General features: G+C 36.0%; 1 protein-coding gene across 1 annotated transcript in view; it reads left to right on the top strand.

Annotated features, from left to right (window-relative positions):
- The window catches only part of slc13a1 (solute carrier family 13 member 1), a 61,870-nt gene that overhangs the window by 1,193 nt on the left and 33,478 nt on the right, over positions 1–27,199 (top strand). The window contains exons 2-7 of the mRNA XM_028812563.2: positions 8,185–8,313; positions 9,776–9,912; positions 12,412–12,599; positions 12,698–12,737; positions 19,782–19,842; positions 22,082–22,239. Of these exons, the coding sequence (XP_028668396.2) occupies positions 8,185–8,313; positions 9,776–9,912; positions 12,412–12,599; positions 12,698–12,737; positions 19,782–19,842; positions 22,082–22,239 (713 nt within the window). The remainder of the gene's footprint in view (positions 1–8,184; positions 8,314–9,775; positions 9,913–12,411; positions 12,600–12,697; positions 12,738–19,781; positions 19,843–22,081; positions 22,240–27,199) is intronic.

Below are 27,199 nucleotides of genomic sequence, written 5' to 3'. Positions count from 1 at the left end.
GTTATATAATGTTGTTCAGGTATTAAAAGTCATTATTGTCATTTGCTAAATGCATTTTTTTACTTTTTTATGGTATAACCTGAACTCAAATTCCTATTTAGTTAGAAACAGTAATTAAAAGAACTGCTCTGTTGCACTAACACAGTGTCTGCACCCATGGACGTTTACCTACAATGCAGTTCATTTTATTATTGCTTCCTTACATCTAATAATGAAAGACAGTCTTGTCTTTGAGCAGTTTGCAATGAATGGGGTGGGGGTAGGGTGATATTGGTGGTTGTGGACTTATTGTTTTTCATATTCCAATGAAGATAAAAAAAATGTTAGCAGATCATACAGTACATGATAAGTAAAAATATCCAGCCAGTGATAGCACCATATGGCTTTCAGTTCTGTTTGAATCAGTCTGTAGTATCTGGTAAATTTGTACATTTGTGCTCATCACAGACAGAGATTTAATGGACAGTGTGATATGAAGAGACAAGAGACATGGCAAGGTTTGGGGCAGCCACCCGTATAATTTGGTTTCCTGGCTGCAAAAAGTAAATGTTTTAAGATTGAGTCAAGTTTACAAGACAGAGTCCAAAACAGAACTGAATTCCAGTGAGTGAGTCTTTATAGGAAGTCTGGGGGAAGTGATGTCATCCTCGGGGCCGGGACCGGAAGTGGGGTGTCCCGAGTCGAAGCAGTGGCTCCTGGTGGGATTTCCTGGGAAAGGTCTGCAGGGAACTTAGAAAGAGCGTTAGTGCACCCTTCCACCCCCTGGGCAGATGTGTTACCATTCATCTCCAAGCCCTTCAGCTGCCTCCTATTCACACGTGTGTGACAACAGATAGATAGACAGATAGAATGGACCTGAAAGGTACTATGATAGATAGATAGATAGATAGATAGATAGATAGATAGATAGATAGATAGATAGATAGATAGATAGATAGATAGATAGATAGATAGATAGATAGATAGATAGATAGATAGTTTGTATTCTTTGAGAGAGTCATAGGTTGCCTGAACCAATTCTAGCAGCAACATGCACAGATTTCTCTCCAGTTTCTGGGATATACACGTACACTCAAGACGGTACGATTAATAACCAGATTAATGGTCTTCTATTTTTGTACAGCTTGGGTTGGTGGGACCTGAAAAGCTTTTACATGACAGGTAAATTTTTGATGAAAATGGCACACATTGATGTGCAGATGCAGTTTACTTGTTTGTATAAAATGGACACACTTGAGTGTAATAAAAAGTATATTCTAACTATTAACTTAATCCACTTTAAGACTACTTGGATCTAAATTGGGAAAGCATGGAAATGTATGGTATATATGCTTGAAAAGATCGGACAATTGTCTGCACAATACATGCTACTCTTTGTTAGCGTTCACTCAATGATTAATCTTTAAAAACATACACACACATATACAAACCTTTTCAAACCTGCTCAAAGCAATTCACGGTATGTGAGGTTAATAAGGTCTATGGCAGCAGCACTGAGTGCTTGGTGGGAAACAACCCCCTGATGGGGAGAGAGTCTAATCCAAATCACCTTCATGGGGGAACAAGTATACCTGCTGTTTTGTTTTTTTACTATATATAATACAATTTTGTGTTTCATTTTATGATTATATAATGTTTGATTAATGCTAATATTTTGTACCATCACTGTAATAATGTTTTGGCGTCATCTTTTAGTATTTCACTTTATTTTAATTGGTGCTGCTGTTTTCTGTTTTTTCACATGGCCATGGCCATATTGTTTACAATTACTACACCTGTAGCCAGTCACATGAAAGTTTTTATTATCTCTCCCCACCAATAAGACAGCAGAATACCACGTTCTGTTTCCACGTTTATGGATAATCACAAACGAATTCTTTCAAGTTAGTTATTTGAAAATCTTTTAAAAAGGCAGGACATTTTTGTGTGTTTATTTAGACTTTGATTCTGGTTTACAAATTGGGCTTTGGCTCTTGGTTTCATTTTTGTCTTTCTGCCTTTTAAACCAACCTTTGTCTTTGACCTTGTGTTCTCCTTTATCTTCTGTACCTTGGCTTACATATTTTTTCCCTGTTTTTTTGTTCTGTAGCACAACACTATCCAAGTGTCAATGAGATAAAAGATAATAATAAACTTGAACAGGAAACCAGGCTGTCTTGGTTATCCTAATAAGCACCTTGTGTTGTCATTTCCCGAGTTTAACCATTAATATGCTGAAAAATACTTCACAGCTGAAACTGTCTTTGCAGTATAGAATTAAAAGTTATACATCAAGCTATATTTATCCAACACAGTATAATCTTTTAATATATGAACCATCCCCAAACTGACATGCAAATACACAAGGATCATGAGGATGCAGTAGTTCATGCTGCAGCTTCTCAGCAATATTAAATGGAGATCAGATCCTGGAAGGCCACTGCCTATGTGAGGATTTGCATGTTCTCTCTGTGCTTACTAGTTGCTTAAATACCTCACAGCCACAAAGGTCTACTGAGGACTCCAAAGTGGTCCCATATTAGAGAATTTGGGTGTGTGCATGAGCCCTGTGATGTGCCGATATTCCATCTCTTGGTTGTTTCCTGTGTTGTAGCCAATGCTAGTGGGATAGGCTCCAGCACCATGGATCCTGAACTTGATTAAGTCTCATTTGTCTTTTTAAAAACAATTTCTAAATATTAATTTTGCTTCTTTCCAGAAAATAATTGTGGATGAATACTGTTTTTAGATTTCAAAGAACAATCTGTACACTGGACAGTTCTAGCCAGATCATTTATTTTTATGAAGGCACCAGTCTATTCTTTTTTATTTAGGCAAATGATTTTAATTAACCGTGTCATAGGATTAAAAAAGAGTCTTATGTAAACTGAACAGATAAAAACCAGAAGTTACACCAGAGAATATGCAGGAATTAATACCATATATACTCATGTTTAAGCTCTCCCTTGGATAAGTCAGGGCTTGATTTTATCGTATATTTTCCGGTATTTTATAATGTCGGTCGTATAAGTTGAATGTAGAAAACTCACGTTATTGGTCTAAGAGATTATGATATACTAATGCCCACCTGAGAGAGTAACCACGGAGCACATTGACTTTTTTTTCTATGTATTGTGCCTAAATTACCAGACGATAATACCCAAACTATTCCGAAGTGACGTTTGCATAGTTTTGTGTTTTTTTGTATCTCACACCATCATACACCTTTATTGTAAGAGCATCCCTTATCTACAATGGAGTGTTTAGTCACAAGAAAATATGAAGCTGGTTTTAAATTAAAAGTCATTGAAGTGGCGAAACAAATTGATAACTGCGTTGCTGCAACAAAATTTGATGCGTCTGAGAAACTGGTGTGAGATCGGAGGAGGCAAGAAGATGTAAAAAAATATATATTAAGTGTCATATTTTTGACTTGCGTATAAGTCGGGGTCTGATTTTATGATCAATTTTTCAGGTTTCAAGACCCGACTTATCTGCGAGTGTATACGGTAATCTGCCTCTTAAAAATTAACTTTTAAAAAAAAAATCTTCTTAGAGATAATAACAGTTGGTGCTACAAAATGACCCATGCTCTACTGCTATTCATTTGAGTTTCCTGTGAGTGTCCAAAGGCAAGCTGGCATAGTGTAAATGAGTTTTTACAATTTTTACCAAACTAGACAAATATTAAACAGTAAAAATGAGATGGATTCACCCATTTTACTTCGAAAGAGAATACAAAATAACAACCATGATATACTTAAAGAGGACATTGTGTTAGCTACACACTAAAAAAGACTAAAACAGGAATAAAAGAAACCCAATATCAAAAATTCTATGCCACTCAGGATACACCTGCACAGAGGAGAGGTCTCTCTGTTCTTTCATCCAGCCAGAGCAGCCACATGCTCTTTCCAGTTTCCCTCTTTCATGTCTCTTCTCTTACCATCATTCTGCCAGTCAGCTATCAACTTGCTATGCATCAATCAGATTTTGCCCATTTGAGTGGTGTGGTCAAGTGAAGTTGCCAATGGAAACTGTTGGGGTGCCAAACCGGTCATCCCTGTTTAATTCTAACAAAAATATTTTCTTTACAAGAAACAAAAATAAGTGATGCTATGAGTACCAACAGAAAGTCTCCATAAAACATTGCTGTCAGGCTAGGTACAGATACAGTTCTCAGCAGGTAACTCCATCCTGTCTTGGTGTAAGATTGAAAGCCTTCTCCCGTCAGCAGCGGGATTTATAGCGTGGGGAAGAGGTAGAGTCAATTGTCCTTATAGTCCAGGGGTGTTGAACTCTGGGCCTGGAGGGCCGCAGTGACTGCAGGTTTTCATTCTAACCCTTTTCCTAATCAGTGACCAGGATTCACTGCTAACTAACTTCCTTTCCCTTCATTTTAATGGACCTGTTTTTAAGGATTCAGACCTCTGAATTGATTTGTTTCTTTATTAAATGACAGCCAAACATAAATTAGATGTGAAACGAACCAAAAGATGACGAGCTAAACTGAAACGTCAAACTCCAACCAATTTCACTCCAACCAGTTTCTTAATGAGAAGCCGATTCTTGCTGTTCATTAAACCCATTATTTAATTCCATGGCTTGTTGCTGCTCTCATTCTACCACAGCAGACATTTCCAAAACTGTTGATTTTCTGTTTTTTATAAGAACACTGTCAAAATGTTTTGGTGACCTGAGAGATCAACCTTACTGAGACCATTGCCTTTCTTTTTTTTCACATATTGTGTGATGGACACAGGTAAGCTGGTGATGTGGCAGCTTGTTTTGTGTCTCATTATTGTTTGGCTGCTAATTAAGGAAAAATAGACAACAAAGGGGCCTGAGTGAAGTTAATTAGAACTAAAGAAAAAGAATTTAATTAGCAGCCAAAAATGGTCACTAATAAGGAAGATGGTCAGAATGAAAACCTGCAGCCACTGCGGCCCTCTAGGACTGGAGTTTGACAACCGTGTTGTAGTCCGTATTCTCCGTGCTGCGGTAGTAATAAGAGAGGAAAATGTTAGCACCAGCAACCCCTCTCAACCTGAAACATTACAGTACAGTACAGTACAGATAACCCCAGAGAGCAGACCACAGTGGGAAGAGAAAGGAATTAAGTGACCTGTTTTCCTCAGATGCAAGTGAACCCTGTGTCTTTATGCATATAAATTCTGCATTTAGTAATTTGTAAAATCTATACTTGCATTTTACCTGAGAACTTGTCACAGAGGCTATGCACCTAAACTCAGCAAAGAGCACTATAGAAAAATAAGCTGAATTGAACTCCCAGGCATAGGCACTTAATAGCCTTTAAGTTAAAAATGTCCAGCTTCCATTATGAATGTCCAGCTTTCACAATACATTAGTTATTATGCACATACATCCATCAGGTTTTAAATTTTGCGTCATTAAATAATTTGGGTTAATATATGTCATGTCGTTGGTCATTGGCAGTACTCACCACATTCTGCAGAGCATGATTTTTGTGCCATTGATGCTTTTGACCTACCATTCACTGATTATCAGGCAGTTATTGCACAATGTTTTGCTGCTATTGTAAATGAGATGGCCAACAAGATACTGAAGGAACAATTTCTGAAATACTAGAGAAATTTGTCAGCTGGTTCAGCAAGTTTAAATAGCTTTATTATGTATTATGTGTGTTTAATTTTATTGTGATTTTTACAATATAATCTTACATTATTCTGGAGAACCTTGATGGCTGCCACATCATGATGCAGTTGATGTTACAGGGAATCATGCCATGGTCTCCATTGACTCTCTTGCTATGTTGTTTGTTGATATTCTGAAGCACTGTATCTTGCACATTAATTTGTTTGTTTTTTAGGACATGGTTTTTTAATTTCGTTCCACTGTTTGTACATTTAAGGCCTTTTTTCTTGTATTCTTTTCAGCACTACTATCAGATAGCACTGAACTATAACATCTATAAATTTAACAACAACCAAACCAGAAGTGATGAGCACTCTTGAGCATTGATCTAAAATAATGCCCATTATTGCCCGTCTACACTACACTTAGACAGAGTATACAACCAACTAATAAGTCTAACAAGGTGTTAGATTACAAATCATGATGTGTAGAAGACTGCTTTTATGTTTCAGACTGTTTTCCTTTTCTAGCACTATTTTTGTTTGTTCTCTATGAGCTAGTTTATACTTAGTTACACATCAACTTCTGGCCTCTAAGGCACAGGAGAGTCAAGTAAACCCTAATGTATTTGAACTTAAGGCCTACTAGATATTGACCATAAGGCATTTCTGTCTTTGTTGCTGGTGAGATCTTCACCACCCATTCCTAATTGTCATGTCAACAGACAACTTAAAAAAGTATGGTTGGATCAAAAACCATAACAAAAGATTAAGTAAAATCAAGGTTAAAATTGCCGCAAAATGGATTTAAAATGCAGGAAACTCGAGGACCTACAAAAATACAGGAAACTAAGGACTAAAACAGTAATTCTCAACCTTATGCTGGGAACGTTTTATGACTGCAGGCTTTCGTTCAAATTGATTAAATTAATGGTAAATCCCTTTTAAATGAACTCCTTATTTAATTTGTGGACACTATTAGTATGTACTTTATTCTTGTTAGGAACTTAGAAATACATATTTTTCTGTTGACTTGTATCACATAGTATTTTTATTCACAGTTTTTCTTAAAAATCATGGGCCTTAATTATCCAAATAATACAAAACTAACAAAAATAAGACACTGGTATACATGCCATACTAAAGTACACTTCCTACTTTAGCTTTGTTTCCATCTGAGTATTTATTAAGAGAAAGGTGTAAAATAACTGGGACGTTTCAAAACAAATGTCAAATCTTAAAATGAAAGTGCACACAAATATTTGCCTCTCTGTGTAAAACACATAAATAGCTGTCAAATTTATAAAGCAGACTTATTAAAGATAGTTTTATTCCCATAAAAATGTTTTGATTACTATTCAACTAAAACTGGAACAGAGGAGGAAAAAATGCTTCCTATTTAGGGATCAAATTAAACAAAGGTCATGGAAATAAAAAGAAAAAATACAATAAACAAGAAAAATTAACAGAAAAGGGACCAGAAAACAGACCAGAAAACCAATGCAGGTGACAGCAAAAAAAAATAGAAGCACTGGAAATAAATAGTAACAGTGAAGAACCAAAAATGCATACAGACAAAAATAATGCATACAAGCTGAAAAGATAGAAAAATAACAGTGTTATGCAAGAAAAGTGGTAAAATAGAACCCCAAACAGAATATGCAAGAAATATACCATATTGTTAATACCAAAGACAGAGGACTATGAACTAACAACTGTAACAAAAAGATTCTCTGTATTACATTATATTCTAAATTCAGATTCTGGAAACAATCTGAAGAAACCTTATAGCGTCTGCTACTTGAGTGTCTAATACTTGTGAAGACAAATTGTATAGAAAGGTAGCGCTATTTTTAGATGACTCAGCTATAAAATCTATAAATTTTATAACAACCAAACCAACACTGAGTAGCAATGATGAGCATAAATCTAGAACAGTGCCCATATTAGCCTAAGTCTACATCAAGACAGAGTACAGAACCAACTAAGATGGCTAACAGGATGTTAGGCTAAATAGACTGATGTGTGGAGTACAAAACAAGGGAGGTTAGTGAGGTCTCCTGTAGGGTACTATGTGTAGTTTTGGACTCCATATTACAAAAAAGACATAGTAACACTAGAGAAGGCCCAGAGAAGAGCAGCTAGGCTGATTCCTGGACTGAGAGCTATGAGAAGAAACTGAAGAAACTGAACCACTTTAGTTTAAGAAAATGGCAATTAGGAGAATTCTAAACAGAATTTACCTTAAAATAAATTCTTCATTTAGAACAAATGGACAAAATTAGAAACTTGTTAAATGCAGATTGTGCACAAATATGGAAAAAAAATCACAATGAAAGCCATACGTAACAATGTTGGCTTGAATTATGGGACATATTTAGAAATGTTCTTCTTCCTCTTCTTTCGGCTGCTCCCATTAAGGGTTGCCACAGCAGATCATCTTCTTCCATATCTTTCTGTCCTCTGCATCTTGTTCTGTTAACATATTTAAAAATGTTATGCTGTAAATAACTATCATCATCTTAAATGCAGTAAATTACAGTTTATCCACGCTTTAATGCAAGTTCATATTTCTGGTAATGTATCCTAGGAAGCAGAATGTGCGTACACGCTGTTCATAGTGGCTGTTTACTGGCTCTCCGAAGCAATGCCTCTTGCAGTAACTGCTCTTATTCCTGCACTGATGTTCCCACTGTTTGGAATTTTGAAGTCCAAAATGGTAAGTCTTAATGTACTTGTCATCTGATAGTGAGATTAGAAAATGCTAAAACATTCTTAGAACAGCCTTGAAATTTTCTATATTAAAGAATACAGAAGGTAGTGCTTTTAGATTTATATGCCACAGAATACACAAACTAATTTAATTACAGTAAAGAAATATTTATCTTTGTTACATTTGGTATGACTTTACTATACTGAATTGTTCAGTTTGCCCTGGTATCATCATAAGAGCCATCAGAAGATAAAATAATAATTTCACTTATTGCAGGTGTGAGGGTACAAAACAACTCAATGACAATAACAGCATCTTAATGTGTGTAATATGAACTACAGATTGATTAATGATTTTAATTTAAAATGCATTTTTTAGTTTAAGAACAAATGTGGAATCATGTAATTAGCTTGAGACATCATTATTGATATTTTGTATAAAATAAATGGCTTTGCATAAACAAATTTGAAAAAAAAGAACAGTATAGTAGATAATATGATATAATAGATATTGCAAGTTTTATAGTAGGATGTGGAAACTGCTGAAAAACCTAAGTGAGCTATGAGGAGCATAACATCTAAAGCAACCTTTTTCGATGTGAATTCATGCTTATTTACTCTCGTCAATGAGATAATATGATAATTTTGGTTGAGGTGTGCTTTTTAACTATCTAATAACCAAAACCTGGAAATCCAGGATCCTTGGATGTGCTGAGTTATAAATCTGGATGTTCTTCTGTTCTTTAGAAATTTTTGGGACGCCAGCACACACAGCTCAGACCTGACTTAGTAGTGCAACTGAATATCATTATATAATCAAATAGCATTAACATTCTCCTTGCTTAATTCAATTCAACGTCTTGGATGCGTCCAAGAAGGACTCTAGCATCCTTTGACCCTGAACATGTTATGTTTTAATTGCTTAATGCTTTTAAAATATTTGCCAGCAATAATAGTTGCTTTAATTTACCTGAAATGACACTGCTACAAAGATTCAGAACAATAGAGTTAGGCAAATGTGAAAACAACATTTATGTTTTTTGCGTGGTCAAGGTTATCTACTTGTTGTTGACTTCTGTCTGCATGCAATGACATTTTAGGGCCTACAATCACAGACTGTAGTCACCTCTTAGGCTAGAACAATGTTTCTTTTGAGGACAATTGCTTACTTTTGTATATGTCATGGGGGAGCTAGGGACAGTGTTGCTCTGTCACTTAAACATTCCTGTTTAAACATGTGCCGCAGCATGCATTTAACTAGGCATTTGAATTTAGTAAGTAGCAAAACTGATGGCTAAGCACAACCTGTAAACAAAACATATTAGAACTTGTGGTCTAGACCAGAATCTAGTCATGAATAATGTATGAAATATTTTAATATAAATAATATTTAGTAAAAACAGTTGAAATTTACTACCATAGTTCATATTTATGAACATTTTTTCTGATATTTTTTGTGACTTCATCAGGTAGCTGCAGCTTACTTTAAAGACTTCCACCTTTTGCTAATTGGAGTGATATGTTTAGCAACATCCATTGAAAAATGGAATCTGCACAAGCGCATTGCTTTGAGGATGGTTATGCTGCTAGGAGTCAATCCAGGCTGGTAAGTCTTGTGAAGGAGCCTAATGTATGGTATCCTAATTTAGCTGATAGCTGAATCCTACCTTAAAGTAAAACAGTCTGCATTTATTGTTTACTATTTAGATTAGACTATCCTTATATAATTTTGCTTGTGTCCATCCATGCTCGATATAAACAACGGTTGCCACAACTACTATATCCCTCCACAACAACAGAGAGGAATCCGTGCTCCTGGCAGAGTTTTGGTCTTAGGCTTATTTTCAACTCTTCAGTTCTTCAATGTGACCAATTATACAATACAATACAATACAGTTTATTTTTGTATAGCCCAAAATCACACAGGAAGTGCCGCAATGGGCTTTAACAGGCCCAACTGTTGTATTTGACTGTTTATTCAGTGCATACTTTGTTATTGACTGAAACTGCATTATGACACTACCATTTTACACCTCCTCTTTCCTTCACTTCAAGGTAAGCCTCCCACCTTGGTTTCTCACCAAAACTTCAGTATAAAACTACCATTTTACACCTCCTTTTTACTTCACATCAACATAAGACTCCAGATAAAATAAAAAGGCACATACAGCCAGCTGCACCGCCAACAGAACTGCCGTACATACTCACACTAACATACAGAAGCAGAAAAATCTACACCATGCCAGACCAGCCAGCACAGGCAAGATGCCTTTTGACAACAAAGACAACGTACAACAAACCACAGAGCTTCATTATCTGAAGATCAGCGGCAGCAAGTCTTGCACCTAGACAGTAAACAAAAAAATGAATTACACACACAACCTTTCTGAAGAACAGCGGCAAACTACCAAACAACAAGAAACACTACAATGGAAAAACTACAGGGATTCCATAACACTGACAACTCAAAACAAGATATTCCCTTTATATTACAGTGTAGGCAATTCCCCATTCTTTTAGCATATTGTATGACTATCACCAAGTCACAAAGACAAACGTTTAATAACATCTGAGTTTATTTGCCAGGCCCTGTTTTTACCCATGGCTAGCTGTACACTAAATTTTCAAGAGTTACATCGAAACCCGGGTTAAATGTACAGGTACTTGCGGGTTACACACAGAGGAATATTTTCGCTGACAATAACGTTTATACAACAAATTGCTATTATAGACGTCAGTATACTAGATTTCGTGATGGCCACACTTCACACATAATGACTTAAATGTGCCCTGCATTTCCCTTCTTACTCAATATTTTCTGTTAACCTGTTCATGTTACACTTTGTATTGTTGATATTCATGCTGTTGTGGCTATAATAACATCCCATAATAATCATGTGACTATTCTAATACAGAGTCCTCTTACAATTCACTACTTATTAAAATAATCTCCTTTCTTACTGTAATGTGTGATGTTCTTCTCTCCCTCATCATCATTTCATTAATGTTTTTATTCTTGCGAAATTTTCACAAAGCACGATTTGCTAGTATCCTAATAAACTGTTAATGAAGCTTGTAAAGTAAAATTGAACTCTCATGTACAGGCAGGTCTCTGGTTACAGAATGGCAATAATATAGATACTAACAGCATGATCAGATGTGGGGAAGTGATATTCAGCCTTATGTGCATTTTAAATGTAGAGTATCTTTTTGAGTTTAAATAAGTTTACACTTGTTTACACTCTATTACATTTTACTACACTGACGAAAGAATGCACATACAATTCATTAATTGGTAAAGAAGGCTTGCATGGAATGGAATTCACTTATTTTACCTCAGGTTAAAAGGTGCTCTTTCTTACTTAAGAGGCAAGGAGAAGGTGTTTGAACAAAATGGTATAAGTGTGTCTTTAATAAGCAGAGTAAGGGTCAAGTCAGAAGATGATGACAAAGTCGATTGGTTACTTATAGACAGCAAAAACAAGCACTATTACTAAGACAAGTAAAGATAAAACAGTGATTTAGATAAGAGAAATGCACATTTTGTACAATGATAGTTGACCCATCATGCAGGTAAAAGATTTGACTTATCAACATTTTCCAAACGTGTATAATACAACATACTTTTTCATTTTTTTATGCATTGACGAGATGGATTAATGTAACGTACTCTCAATGCCAGTACATCAGATGTGTCTACACTGCTTGGACCAGTGTCTTTAAATGGTGTCATGATTGTCAGGAGAAATGTCTCTGACATAGCATATATTGATTTATTGACTGATTTTTTAAAATTTGCTTTCATAAATGCATTCTTTCCTAAATTGCTTTCCCTTCTAATTCCTATATTGCTTGTGTTGATCCAGTGAAGGAAATGTTTCTGTAAACCTTTTTCCTTAAATTTAATATTTCTTCTTTAATAAGTCTTACATAATCATTTAAAGTAGTGCAAGCTAAAGCCTCATATAACTGCTTTTAAAGCAAGAAGGTAGAGCTGTAAATTGGATAGCTGTTGTGGGGAATGATTTCAAATAACAGAGAAAAGATGTACTTTAGATTTAAGTTGTATCATGTTACCAGTAAAATATCTGTTTCTGTTTTCTAGGCTTATGCTGGGGTTTATGCTTAGTTCAGCCTTTCTATCCATGTGGCTTAGCAATACCTCCACAGCTGCCATGGTGATGCCCATAGTAGAAGCTGTCATTCAGCAAATTTTAAAAGCCGAAGCTGAGGTTAATACTATTCATATGAAACGCATGAATGGAACAGCAAATCCAGGTCTTCAACTCAATGGTATGGCAATCTACAGTACATACATACACGAGAATTCATATATGCAGTGAAAAGTATTCTGTTTGCAGTGGTAATTCGAATATTCTGTATTTTCACAGAGGATGAAGAAAAACAAGAGCATAATGGAGAAATTATAAGGTAATGCATGCTATACATAACCTGTTACACTCTGTTCAGAAAGTACTCCACAATGCACACAGAGAAAATCAAAAGAAAGTAAATTCACTGTCACTGTTGTTACTAGAGAGCTGTACTCAAAGGCATGCATCACCTTTCTATCCAATAGGGCACTCTGTTAAACAGAAAATATCAGTATATAACAATCTCATACGGAGGGTAAATACTAGTTGATTCTAATTAAATGGATTAGGATGTTTATTATCATCCACTCTGATAATTAGTGTATGCTCATGCAAATTAATATCTGAAGCTTTGATTACTGCCATATACACACATTGCACTGTTGAATGGGCAAAATTGAACTAATTTTATTTTATTTTCATCAAAGAAAAATAAAAAGATACCCTTATGTTATCTGTCATTTTAAAGCATTTTACTATAAATGACTAGAAAATTAGTAATCATAAGTCTAAGGGAAATATTCAAAACTACACTTCTGTCTCTTATGTAAAAGATTACTCACATTTAAAGAATAAGTTTGGTATTTGCAATGGTAGTATTCCATACAGTCAAGTCAAACTTAACAAACCAAAATTCAACCCCTACCCAAGAGAAAAAGCAGCAAAGAAGAGTCTACGTTTCACCAATGTAGATGCTTATTCTAAAACGTTATTGATTAGATCCTGCAATATTTGAAAAAAGTTACCCCAAGGAGGCTAAAGTATTTCACCAGGCATACCCCAAGGTCGACAGCACAAGTTAGTTCAGGCCCCCATCACTAAAGAGATAATAAATTTCTTTTTTAATTTGATTTTATTTGAAGAAAACAACATTCCATACACTCAAGTCAAACTTAACAAATGAGAATTCAACTCCCGCCCGAGAAAAAGAGAGGAGAGCCAACATTATGAGCAAATCTTTTAAAACAACAAAGAAAGGAGAATGTCCCTTTTCCCTGATATAAATGCTTATTCTAAGATTTAACTAATTAGATCCTGCCACATTTAAAAAAAGTTTTCAACAGATCCCCCAAGTGAGAATTAGATTTTTTTCCAATTTCAAATAGTAAAGAAAACGAGTTACCCACTGACTTAAAACAGGTTGGGTGGGATTCTTGAAATTGAGCAAGATAGGTCTACGTGCTAATAGTGAAGTAAAGGCAGTCACAGTTTGCTTGTCCTTCTCCACTTTAAGCCCATTTGGAAGTACACTAAACACAGCCGTTAATGGATTAGGAGGTAGTGTGACTCCAAGGCTGACTGAAAAGTATTTAAAGATTTTGGTCCAAAATGATGTTAATATGGTGCAGGTCCAGAACATGTGACCCAGTGATACTAGATCTGGACTGCAACATTCAAAGGTTGAATCTTGCCCTGGATGCATTTTTGACAATTTTAAATAAGATAAATGTGCTTGATAAAAAAATTGAAGTTGAATGATTGAATGCATTGCACTAGATTGGAGCTCGAGTGTATTCTATGAATGGCTGACTTCCACTCCTTTTCCCCACTGTACCCTGGGATCTTTGAAAGGAAGAAACTTGAAAACGTTTTTGTATATTATAGAGATGCTGACTGAGTCTTCAAGACTGATCAATATTTCTTCTGTAATAGACATATGTAGGAGGTGAGGAAAATTGGGCAGGTTCTATTTAGCAAGGTTTCTCATTTGAAAGTAGTGGAGAAATTGTGTTGATAAGAGGTTAAATGTGAAGAGTAATTGTTTGTAGAATGTAAAAAATTATCTATATATAATTCTCTAAGTGTTTTAATCCCGGACATTTCCCAAACATTAAATACTGTGTAGGTTTGAGAGGGCAGAAAGAATTGATTATCATGTAAAGGTGCAACAGATGAGAGCTTCTCTGTCTTGAAGTGCTTCCTACATTGTTTCCATATTATTGGTGATTGAAGGACAATTGCATTATTAGTATATTGATGGTAATTTGTATTTACTGGAGCACAAAGGAAGGAATATAAATTTTAATTCTATTGCAGACCAGGCTTGTGTATATTAATCGATTTATGTCGATGTCCAGGGGCCTCATGCATAACGCCATGTGTAGAATTCACACTAAAACACGGTGTACAGACAAAAGCAGAAATGTTCGTACGCACAAAAAATCCAGATGCATAAATCTGTGCAATCGCCAGCTTCCACATTCTTCTGCTACATAAATCCCGGTCAGTATGAAAAGTAATGCACGTGCACGCACCTGCTGCCACTCCCCAAACTCCTCCCAGAATGACACCTTTTTGAATATGCAAATCAATATAAATAGCCCTTAAGCTCAGCATTCTGTGAAAAGGCAATGGCAAAAGCACAGGGGGAAATAGAAGAATTTCAGTGAATACCAAGTGGAGGCAAGGAAAAACTTACTATTTGTTGGTTTAAACAGTGGTATAAACAAATAAAGGAAGTTGATTGAGTGATATAGAGTGTTGGTGAAACTCGAAAGCACAATGCCCGAAATAAAAAAGAAGTTGTCACATATCAAAGTCACCGTGAAAAGGCGAGTTGTAGCCCACCATCTGAGTATCATATGAAAGCTTATTAGGGTACAGAGAAAAAAATTAGGGACACAGTGGGAAAAAAGCTCTAAACTTTAATCTTGAAATTTCCACTTTAATCACGTAGTTTATTTTGTCATTAAAGTAGAACATCATAAACATCATCTTAAAATCATTTAATTTACTAGTTTCTCAAATCCCGTCCTAACTAAAGTAGCACATTAAATGCTTTGTTTTGTATGTGTTCTTCTATGTGCTCTATGTGTGTGAATCACTACCTGCTTCTTAAATGGGTTTTCTCTTCCTCCGACAGGACACAGAATCCATTATATTTGTGATATTACAGCTCTCTGAATAATTAAAATACTAAGATGTATACTTGATATCATTTTCATGATGATAGGAATTAAAGCATGTTATTAAACATGGGAACACAGTGGCGCAGTGATTGTTCATGCCTCCCGCAAGATGCTTGCTGCGCCATGCGCGACCTTCGATGAAATAATTTATTGCAGTATTGTCTCTTTCAAACACTAACCCCCAATTCCTGTCCTTCCTTTTCTTTCTCCAAATACCCAATCGCCACACAATCAGCTCTGTAATAGACGTTAAGCCATCTGTAAGCTGAGAATGCTGATTCTTCAAAACTTTTGTGCAGCAAGCATCTTGCGTGAGGCAGGGACAATCATTGTGCCACCGTGTTCCCATGTTTAATAACATACTTTATTTCCTATATCATGAAAATGATATTAAGTATACATCTCAGTAGTTTAATTAGAGCTGTAATATCACGAATGTAATGGATTCTGTGTCCTGTCGGAGGAAGATTAAGCCCATTTAAGAAACACGTAGAGATTCACACACATAGAGCACATAGAAGAACATATACAAAACAAAGCATTTAACATGCTACTTTAGATACAATGGGATTTGAGAAACTAGTAAATTAAATGATTTTAAGATGATGTTTGTGATGTTCTACTTTAATGACAAAATAAACTACATGATTAAAGTGGAAATTTTGAGATTAAAGTTGACATTTCGTCCTTTTTTCCCAGTGTGTACCTATTTTTTTTTCTCTGTACCCTAATAAGCTTTCATATGACACTCAAACACTGGGCTACGACTTGCCTTTTCATGGCGACTTTGATATCTGACAACTTCTTTTTTATTTCAGGCAATGTGCGACTTTGTGAACTTGAGTTTTCAAGTTTCTCTGACACGCTATGTCACTCGATCAGCTTCCTTTTGTTGATTATATCGCTGTTTAAACCAACAAATAGTTCATTTTCCCTTGCCTCCACTTGGTATTCGCTGAAATTCTTCTATTTCCCCCCGTGCTTTTGCCATTGTCTTTTCACAGAAGGCTGAGCTTAAGGGCTATTTATATTGATTTGCATATACAAAGAGGCTTAATTCTGGGAGGAGTTGGGGCGGGACACCAAGCGCGTGCACGTGCGTTACTTTTCACGCTGACCGGGATTTATGTAGCAGAAGAATGTGGAAGTTGGTGTTGACAAAGATTTATAGTATGCATCTGGATTTTTTTGTGTGTACGAACATTTCCGCTTTTGTTCATATGCCATGTTATAGTGTGAATTTTACAAACTGTGTTATACATGAGGCCCCAGGTCTTTATGGCTTGTATATTTGCCACCCAGTAATGAAATTGAAAGTTAGTTAGTGCCATGCCCCCTTCTGCTTTAGGTCATTGTAGAGTTGCCCTTTGGATGTGTGGATGTTTTGAATTCCAAATAAATGAGGTAAATGGTTCAATATAATTTCTTAAAAAAAGATTTGTTAATGTATATGGGGATGCTTTGAAATAGAAAAAGAAGCTTGGGAAAGATGTTCATCTTCACAGTGGTGAATCTCCCTGCTAATGTGATGGTGGACCATATATTCATATCCTGTTTAATTTATTTTAAGCAGACAATAGAATTTTGTTGAAAAAGAGCTTTATATTTACTTGTGATATTTACCCCTAGGTATTTAAACCAATCTGCTAAGATAAATGGGAAGGTGTCCAGTCGAATATAGTGTGATAGAGAGTTCTCTGAAAAAAGCACACTTTTATTCAAATTGATTTTGAGTCCCGATATCTTGAAAATCTGCTAGGGCTTTTAGGAATGCTGGCATGGAATTTTGTGGGTCTGATATATACAGTAGCTTATCGCCTGCATACAGTGATATTTTCTGTTCACGTCCTTCCTTTATTTGTGATGCATTTCGAATGTAAACAGCCAAAGGTTCAATGACGATTGCAGAGAGCAATGGTGATAGGGGACATTCTTATTGAGTTTTGTGTTTTAATTTTAAGTATTTTGAAGCAGTGTTGTTAATACAAACTGAGATTTTTGGACTGGTATGAAGTAGTGTGATCCATACACCTATGTTTGGACCAAACCCAAATTTGTTCAATGAGGTGAATAGGTAGTTCCATTGAACCATACCAAATGCTTCTTTTGCTTCCAAAGATAATAAGATCTTTAGGTGTTAAATTTTATGGGTGAATATATTATATTAAACGAGTGTCAAAGATTAGAAGTTAAGTGTCTGCCTTTAATAAAACTGGTGACATTCTTGTGATATTACAGAAGTAAGTACTTTCTCAATCCTTCTAGCTAGAACTTTGGAGAGTATCTTAACATCATTATTCAGAAGTGAGATTGGTCTGTATGGTGCACATTGTAAAAAGTCCTCATTTTTCTTTGAAAAGACAATAATAAATGCTTAGAAAAAAATTGAGGTAGAATTTTGTTGTCTCTAGCCTCTATAAATGTGTGTAATTATTAGTGGAGCTAACTTATTTGAAATTTTTTTATAAAATTGTACTGGGTAGCCATTGGAGCCGGCTGCTTTTCCACTTTGAAGTCAGTTTATAGTGTCCAGTAATTCTGAGGGTGTCAAAGGTTTATCCACATCCTCTGCACTTAGAGTATTTAGCTGTGGTATTTCTAATGCATCAAAAAATCATTAAATTGTGTTAGATTGGTTAGGTTTTGTTAGATAGTATCCAGGTCTGGATTTAAAACAACATTTAAAGTCTCTGGCTATTATTATTTTATGAGTGTTCACATTAGGAGTAGATGCAAATGCATTTTGGATGAAATCTCTATCATCCAAATTAGGGGCATAGATATTTATCAAAATTAATTTAGTATTAAATAAATTACCCATCACCATGAAATATTGCCCTTAAAGATAAGATAATACGTTTGATACTACAAATGGAATTGTTCTGTTTATTAATGTTCCCATATCTCCAGTTTTCTTTGTATAGCTGGAGTATATGATTTAGCCAATCCAAACTCTTTGTAACCAAAACTGGTCATTAGTTATTAAGTGAGCCACCTTTAAAAATACTATCTTGACATTGACATTATTAGGTGAGAGAATACTTTTTTCTCTGTAATTTGTGATTGAGACCTTTGACATTCCAGCTTGTTTGGTTATAGGCATTGTTTCTGAAGTTTTGTTGACATTTTGTAGTGTTAATTTAAGGTAGTACTTTGTTACATAAAATAGCTTTGACCTTGATTTCATATTACTGCCAGGTGCTAGATATTATTGTAGATTTTGGTGCCATTGCTGAAGGACTGTGATTAATTGCATGACACTAGGATTTTTGTTTCTTGAACTGCATAAAGAATATTTGTTTTTTGGACTATTTTCTTTGAATGCGTACTGCCATTTTTTCTGGCACTGTTCGTCTGGTGTTTGAACGTGTTTAGAGGTTCCAGTACATAGGTCATCATATGCATGCCTTATTGGCCAGATTTCTGTAGCTTCAGGCCTCATATTAACCTACTGTACATTTGTCTGTTCAGTTCTGCTTCTTCACCAGTTATACTCTGCCTGGCTTGTAACAACATAACACAAGAGTAGAGCAGGCAGTATGCCCTGAAATCATATGATTAAGTATGCATCTGCCAATACTAAAAACTGTGTCAGTACCAGTGTTCGCACCAGCGCCAACACCAAGTTTACTCAAATAATAATATTGTACAGCCAATAGTAGCACATATACTGAATCACGTATAGACAACGTGGTTTAAAGACAGATACACACTCAAATCAAAGAGATCTAAATTCATTGCAAATATAAAACAATGTAATTGAGATATGTTTCACTTTTTGGCATTAAAGAGTCTTTTTATGTTAATCAATGCCAAAGGAGACCAATGAAATCCACTGTGAATTAATTTTGTATAATAATAAAATGTGAAATCTTTTAAGAGGGGTGTATGTAAATATTTTTACTTTGTATAGGTACATTAAACAAAACAACAGTCAACAGGGTGAAAAAATAACAAAATGTAAAAACCAAAGAACAGAAAATACAGCGAATGTAAAGTTTGTGGATCCAAATTTAACATAAACAGTATTACTGCAGAACAAAATTAAACTTTCTGGTATCACTGCCTTTTGGCAGTCAGAAATTGTAGGTTTGCTAACCTTGATTTGCATAAAGTAATTACACTTTTAATTTAAATTACAATGTTATTTGTTTGAATTCCTGAAACCCTGTTTTACTTTCTTCAAAATACAGAAATGAAACATCTAATAACACGAGGAAAGATGAACAAGATGATACGCTGCAACAAAATATGGTAGGCATGCATATATGAAGCTTTCTGGTGGTTAGCAAATTCAGAGTATTGCACATTATACAAAAGTTTTCACATTTGTTTATTACAAAGAGCCCAGGTACACCAAGTGAATCTACACGTAAATCTCATGTGCTTTCTATACCCATTTTTCATCTTACAACATTAATAACTCTAATAATATGCCATACATTATGCCAACCGGTAAAATCAATTGTTAGATGAATTATTTGTTTTCTTATTTTGTGATACCTTATTGTGTTTATAAAAATGTGAAGCAATTGAAAATTTATAGATCGGTAAATGGCTAATAAAAGTAAGTAATTCGAAGAAAACTTTAACTTTTTGTACCATAATAAATTAGGATGCGAACATAATTTGAAGCTTAGAGGGCATCAAAGCAATACTGTGCTGTTGTATTTCATTTTAAATTTTGATTTTCTTTTTACACGTTCACTCCCAGAATTTATCTAGCTCAAAGATAAACAGCTGCCTACAATCCAAATAATTTTTAGAGTCATTATTGAGATTTATTTTCTGATATCCATGTTTCTTTAGAGTGTCATTGGGAGCTGGATCTTTCCTGGGTGAAAGGCAGGAATCTCTCCTGAACAGGATGGCAGTATATCTCTCACACAGCACACCCATATACCTGTCTATGTTCATTCAGATCAAATCAGATCACAGCCACCTATTCATCTAACATGCTTATTTTTGGAACATGGAAGAAGTAGGAGTACCTGGTCAAAAACAAACACAAGAAATTACACGAATACAGTGATCTGGGAGGGAATCAATTTAAAGTTCACAGAGTCATGAAAAAGTAGCACTATGAACACCACCACCATTCCAGAATGCATGGATTAATAAGATTATATGATATATCAGAGTTTTTTAAACTCGTAACCTTATGCGATGCAAAAAGTGAGTCGCAACCTAAAAGGGGAACAATGCAGTTTTTGGGTCACGTAAGGTTGCGAGTTACCATTGTGCTTAATAGGATTGAGTCTTATTTGCTTTGTGCTCTGTGTCACTGTGGGTCGCTGTTGATTGTTTAAGCAATCAACGTTGCTCCACTCTGAAAGTTATCCACACTTCCCCAAAGGGAAACCACCCATGGATATTGAAGATGGTAAGAAGAGCAATATTATAGGGTCACAGGGGAAAAAAATTAAGAAACCCTGTAGTAAATTGAGAAATGGATAAAATGAATTTAAGGATGTCATGGGCATCCATTTTTACTTCTTGGTGAAGGTGACTTCAGCTCCAAGGTTACCAGAACACACTTCATAGTAGCAAGAAAAAATGCTTTTCCTACCTCACTGATTTTAACTCTGCTACTATATACTGTAGTCATAATTAAGTCCTTGGTAGCTAACCTGAATGGCTTGCCTCTAGGTAACACTTAATCTTTTTTGTTCAGCTAGGTTCTTAGGTCCATTAATGTATAGGCACTTAGGGACCAGGAGGCCAGGCTATTTTTTTCCTAGGCTTATACAAGAGCAGCAGTGTTTGTGGGAAAGCTTGGATTCATGTAGACATCCAGGAAAAGCGACATGGATGAATATCATCCAAGGTATTCCGGGTGGTTTGTTGTATCTTCTTAAAACTTGGAGTATGTGCCTTGCTTGCCCACCAAAGATATAATCAAACAAGTTCCCCCTCTTTAACTAGCCTTCAGCATTGCATAAATGTATTAGTATTAATACTACTGTAGTTCATACTCTTCTATACTGCAGCTCTGCTAGTGAGCTCTTTTTTTTTTACCACATTTCTGTAAGTACAAAAAATTACTACCAAAAACTGTTTATCATGCACACTTTGAACTGGGAGACAGGGATATTAGCTGTAAATAATCTTTGATCTCGAATCCTGCTATTGCAGGCAATACAATATACAGCTTAAGTGCAAATAATGTGATTGCTGCTGTCAAAAAGCCCCTTCCTGTAAGGTCCATGCCTGGAAGACATTTAAAGACAGGCAAAATGGAGTCTCTCATTCCTCTTATCCTGCCCAAAGGTTTTGCTTTTCAGTAAGGCGTATATTCAAAGCAGGCCCACTTAATACTCCATAGTGATGTATTAACTGGTGACTTGCTTGAAATTCCCAACATCTGAATTACAGTATCTACCCATAGATTCAGTGTATTACTGTCAAATGTTTAATGTTCTGTTGGATTCTCTTAAGCATAAAGTGACACACTATGTGGATATACTAATGTGATTTCAATGCTCACTTTTAGGTGTCCGTATCAGATATGCATGGAAAGTACAGAAGCAAAAAAGATCACATGATGTGCAAGGGAATGTCTTTGTGCATTGCATATGCATCCACCATTGGAGGATTAACTACGATCACAGGAACATCTACTAACCTTATTTTTGCTGAACATTTCAATAAGTAAGTACACTATTTAAAACATATCTCCTATTTAACAAAGAAGACAGAATATGCATATCTTAAGTAGACAAACTGCATTATACACAGATATACTTTTTAAAAAAAAATTCCAGCATCATGCAAAACGTTACTTTTCATGACATATACACACTCGAATGCCAGTCTCTTGTTGACCCTGTCCACTCCTATCCTAATGACTGCTTGAAACTGAAGTCCCCTCAGTAGTGCTGCTACAGGTTCATCACAATAAAGGACTTGTTTGTTGATTAACAACAGTGTGGCAGACGGCAGGGGCTCATGACTACCCAGGACCCCTGGAGGATGGAAGGACCAGGAGAGGGGCAGTATCTCTCCTGGAACACGAGGGGGCAGCCGCCCGGAGTCAGGAGGCAGAGGACAGAGCTTGTGAGTGTAAAAGTGAGGGCTATAGAGAAGAAGGAAAGAAAGGAGAAGAAAAGACCTGTGAGCAATAGTGCTAGTGGGTTGTGCACTGTGTGTGCTGTGCAAAGAACTGTGCATTGTGAGAAAATAATAAAAGTGTGTGTTTGGACTTCCGTGTTTCCTGGTGTCTGTCTGTAGCCAGGCTGAACCTCCACAACAGCAACACTGCACTTTAAGAGTCCAACATGAGTTTACGTTCCCAGTATATGGGTCACAGGAAACCCCTCCACAACTGGGAACAACACACAGCTGGCTTAAACTGTTGGTATCACAGTACCAGTAATCACCATTTTTAATTTACTGTCCATTATCACTGAGACATTGACTCATAAAGACAAGCACAAACATCTGTGTGGGGTTTCAATTTATGTGTTTCCTAAGAAAGTCTCCACACTCTTTCTTAAACATGTTAAGAGACAGAGTCTGAGGATTATTGTGAGTAACCAACAGAACAGGAGATATAAACACAAGACAATAATCATAGTCAGTGCCAGGCCACAGTTAAAACTGGAGATCAAAAAGACCACAAGTGATCAAAATACAGGGGCAAATCAAAAATCAAAGTTGAAGTCAAAAAAGAATTCAACGCTGGAACTGAACCATACCTTCTTGAATCAAAATTATCTGTCACTAAGGATCTGGTTTATTTCACGCAAATAAGGGATGATTTTGAATGAAGCCGCCGCCATATTTATACTGGAAGTCTGGTCACATTATATACATGTTATTGTCACGTAATCTGCCGATTGCGTTGCATAATCAAATAACAGAAACAATTGGAAACTTCCAACAACAAGTTTAAAAAAAGATTAACTCCATATATATATCAAAACCATGTGTATATTATAACAAAGCCCCTGATCTAAAGCAGGTGCTATCCTTCTTTGCTTGTGGGCTGTTTCCACTCAAACATCTCATCCCACTGGCAGCCATACACTAAGCTTACCATGTCCCAACTGTGAAGCACTCTCAGGCAGCTGCCTTCCAGTCCAGCCTGTAGAGAGCTCTCTGCATTCTGCTAGAATATTTTCTTGCAAATTCGGTAATGAGTAATTTATAAAATTATAACATGTTTTTTAAATTTTTAGAAACTCCTGCTGTTTTGTCTTGGTAGAGTCCTGTATTACTCTACTTGCCCCTTTTGTATTCCTTATTGTTTAGACTTTATCAGAATGTCTCAAGTCTCATAGACTTACCACTGTTTATAAGGTATTGTATTTTACAAATTCTCCCCACCTTCCCTTCTACATCTATAAACTCAGGCAATTACATAGCGTGAAAGACAAGCAGGAGTTAAGTTACAAATTTAAATAAAGTATTATTTATAATATTCATAACATAATAACAATAAACAAAGTACATGTGAATATTGGCAACCCTACAACCTGATACAGTAAATGCTAGATGCTGTAGTTTCAGGCGGCACACAGACTTAAATGTTTCTAGTTAAGTCATGATTTCTAGCCAGCTTTCTTCAGAACAGGCCACATGCCTGCCTTAATATGGCTGCCAAGTTGTGCTTTCTGCTTGTGTTCTTCTCTTTATGGCCATAGTGTATTTGGAGGGGGTTGGGGAGAGCGACTAAATGTTTAGATTCTCTGTCCAAATCTTTGCACCTACTGTATAAGGTGTCATGGCACAGAATGGCCTCTGATTCAAAACCAATCCCAAACAGCCATATTTCAGACAAATGGATGCACACACTGCCTTTACACACCTGCCCCCAAGACCACTTGTTGAACTGAAGGTTGCCAGCTACTGTAGGTGTATGGCCTTCATGTGGGGGTTGGCTTATTAAGAATGTCCTGCAGAGAACCCCCCCCCCCCCCCCCCTTACCAAATTGGTTTAGGCACATCCCCCAAACCTGCCATAAAATTCAAATCCTGAGTCAGTGCTAAGGACTCAGGGAGGTTGGTTAGTTAGGCTTGAAAGCACTTCTGTTCTCATCAATGAAATCCTGAAACACTAACATTATATTTGCTTTGTCTGATTTACAAATAAAGACATACAAAACACTTATCAACTTATATACAACTCCAGCACACTTACAATTTAGATTTTCAGGCTTCCATGGGTTGTATGGGTTTTATTATGATGAAGGTTCTCTTTAAAGAGGCTACAGTTGTAACAGATGATGATTAGACATACCACAAAGGACATATGCTTGAATAAATCTCAGCTGACTTTCGACTAATACTGAAGTCCTTTCATTTTCAGTTAACTATTACTCTACTCCTGAAAGGCCTACCAAATCTGTGGCTTACACAGTGTCCTGCATTAAACATGGCTACCTTTCATTATCAAGGAGTTTAATTGATATTGTCACCAGTAACATGATACAATGAATCATGAATAGTCAGAGCAAAGATGAAAATGTACTGACAGATATATAATAGTCTCATCCTCTTTTCAAATAAGTTTGCTAGAATGCTTTAATCAAGTAGAATTGAACAGAAAAAACATTTAGTGGGCATTCGTCAAAGCTCTGGCTTCTTCTTAGTGTTAATAGGGCTGTATGCTTCTCTACATGATAATTGCTTTGATCACACTTTGGGTTTTATTAGTGCACTCATGAAAATGTTTCCAACCATTATATCCTCACACATTGTGAACAATGTGCTTTAATCCAGAACAAGTCTATCTCGATCATTTGTCTGTGATTGATCTAAGTGATGGGAGCATTTGTTTTTGCATTTCCTGACATTTGTTCTTCCCTTTGCAGTAGTGCTACTTTCTTGTTAATTAAGAGTAATAAGTCAGCATCACAAACTATTGGCTATGTTTTCAGCTATCAGGGTAATGGTATGAAGGCTGACAATGGCATAGCAATGATATTCCAAGACCAAAACGTCTTTAAATTATGAGTTTCATTATTAATTGCTGACTTGGAAGCTTTCAATAATGTGAACTGGAAGCTTAGGGACAAAAAATATTTGTTGTTTTCTTTTAAAACGGTGCTACCCAACTTTTCAGTTGGTTATGAAGCGCTCATATATTTAGTACAAGTTTTGATTTATAAGATCATTTGTTTGTTAACATTGACTTAAATTATTTACTCTAATATAAGTTGTAGTCAGCTAGGAATAAAGATCGGGTCGAAAAATGTTTTCTTTTAATTCAAAGAAACAGAATGGAAACAAAATACAGCACAGTAGTGTCAAATGATGAAACACGCGTTATAGCCTTCTTTTAACTCGTGACTGCTGCTTGATTGAGCATGTCTGGCTTGGAGGAGCTCCATCTTCCAGTCCAGTCTGGCTCGTACCAAAGTGAGTTGTCTCCTTCCATTAATGTCTGGACTTTATGTGACTCAGCCTGGAAGGGGCAGAGCCAGTTTTCCTCACTGGGTGTGTTCTCTGGGCTGAGAAGAAAGAAGGAGATTATGATGTTAGAGACAACACCCCCTCTCATCTTGGGTTGGTACTACATACCTCTGATGAACCCAGAAGGTGATCCACAGATGTGAATGTATGACAAAGTCATAGTAGGCTTGTATTAGCAAATTGTTTTACTTCAGTTCAGTTGGCTTTATGAAATTCATATTTGTATGCTTCCACTCTTATAATTAAAAAAATGTAATTACAGTAATACTTCGTCATACATCGATTTGTGTTATGTGAAATTCGACTTGATGTCAGTTTTTTGTTAAAAATATTTGGAAAAATACAAATTGTCTTAGGTTGGTTTACATAACCTTAGGTTGATCAGCCGACGTTAAAATATGTAAAATAATACTGTATATTGTAATGTATAAAATCAAATGAAAAGTTATAAATTAGAAAATATTGTCTTATTTACCTGGTATTTGGTGCTGATAACTCTGAGTGCCGCTGTGTGGCGGCATTGTTGGTCGACGTTGTTCTTCACACACACCAATTCACTTCAAAGTGTTTGTGCTATTCGCAGTATCTCGTTTGTGTTGCATTTGTGACATGGCTACGAAGAATGTTCTTAGCCTTAAGTATCATGCTATATTATTAGAAGACAAGGTTAGCATGATAAAACTTCATGAAAGGGGTGAAAAAGGTTGCTGCCATTGCTCATATTTTTGGTTTGAGTCAGATGATGGTATTGACAATTGTGCATGACAAGGATTTTAGTCCACATTAGGGATGAAGCTCCAGGGATGCAGGACACTGTCATCAAGAAGAGGAGAGGAGAGATTTGCAGACCTCAAGAAAAAGGTTTCCCAATGAGAGCGGCACAGAGTTCAAAGCAAGTGCAGGATTGTTAATGAGATTTAAGCAGTGACAGAGTCTTCACAACATCAGGATCCAAGTCAAAAGTGCATCAGCTGACAAACAGCAGTGTCCGAATTCTCTGAAACATTGGCAAAGCTTATTAGAAAAAGCAGATTTGATCCAGAACAGATATTCAATGTAGATGAGATTGGTCTTTACTGGAAGAAGATGCCAGACCATTCATTTATATCCAAGGAGGAGAAGGCTATGCCAGGCTTCAAGGTTTCAAAAGACCATTTTACCCTTATGTTTGGAGGAAACTGTGCAGGCAACTTTA

Source organism: Erpetoichthys calabaricus, chromosome 1 (genome assembly GCF_900747795.2).
Source record: "Erpetoichthys calabaricus chromosome 1, fErpCal1.3, whole genome shotgun sequence".
NCBI classification, from domain to species: Eukaryota; Metazoa; Chordata; class Cladistia; order Polypteriformes; family Polypteridae; genus Erpetoichthys; species Erpetoichthys calabaricus.
The sequence above is the reverse complement of the archived record's forward strand: the minus strand, read 5'-3'. Positions and strand labels throughout refer to the sequence as shown.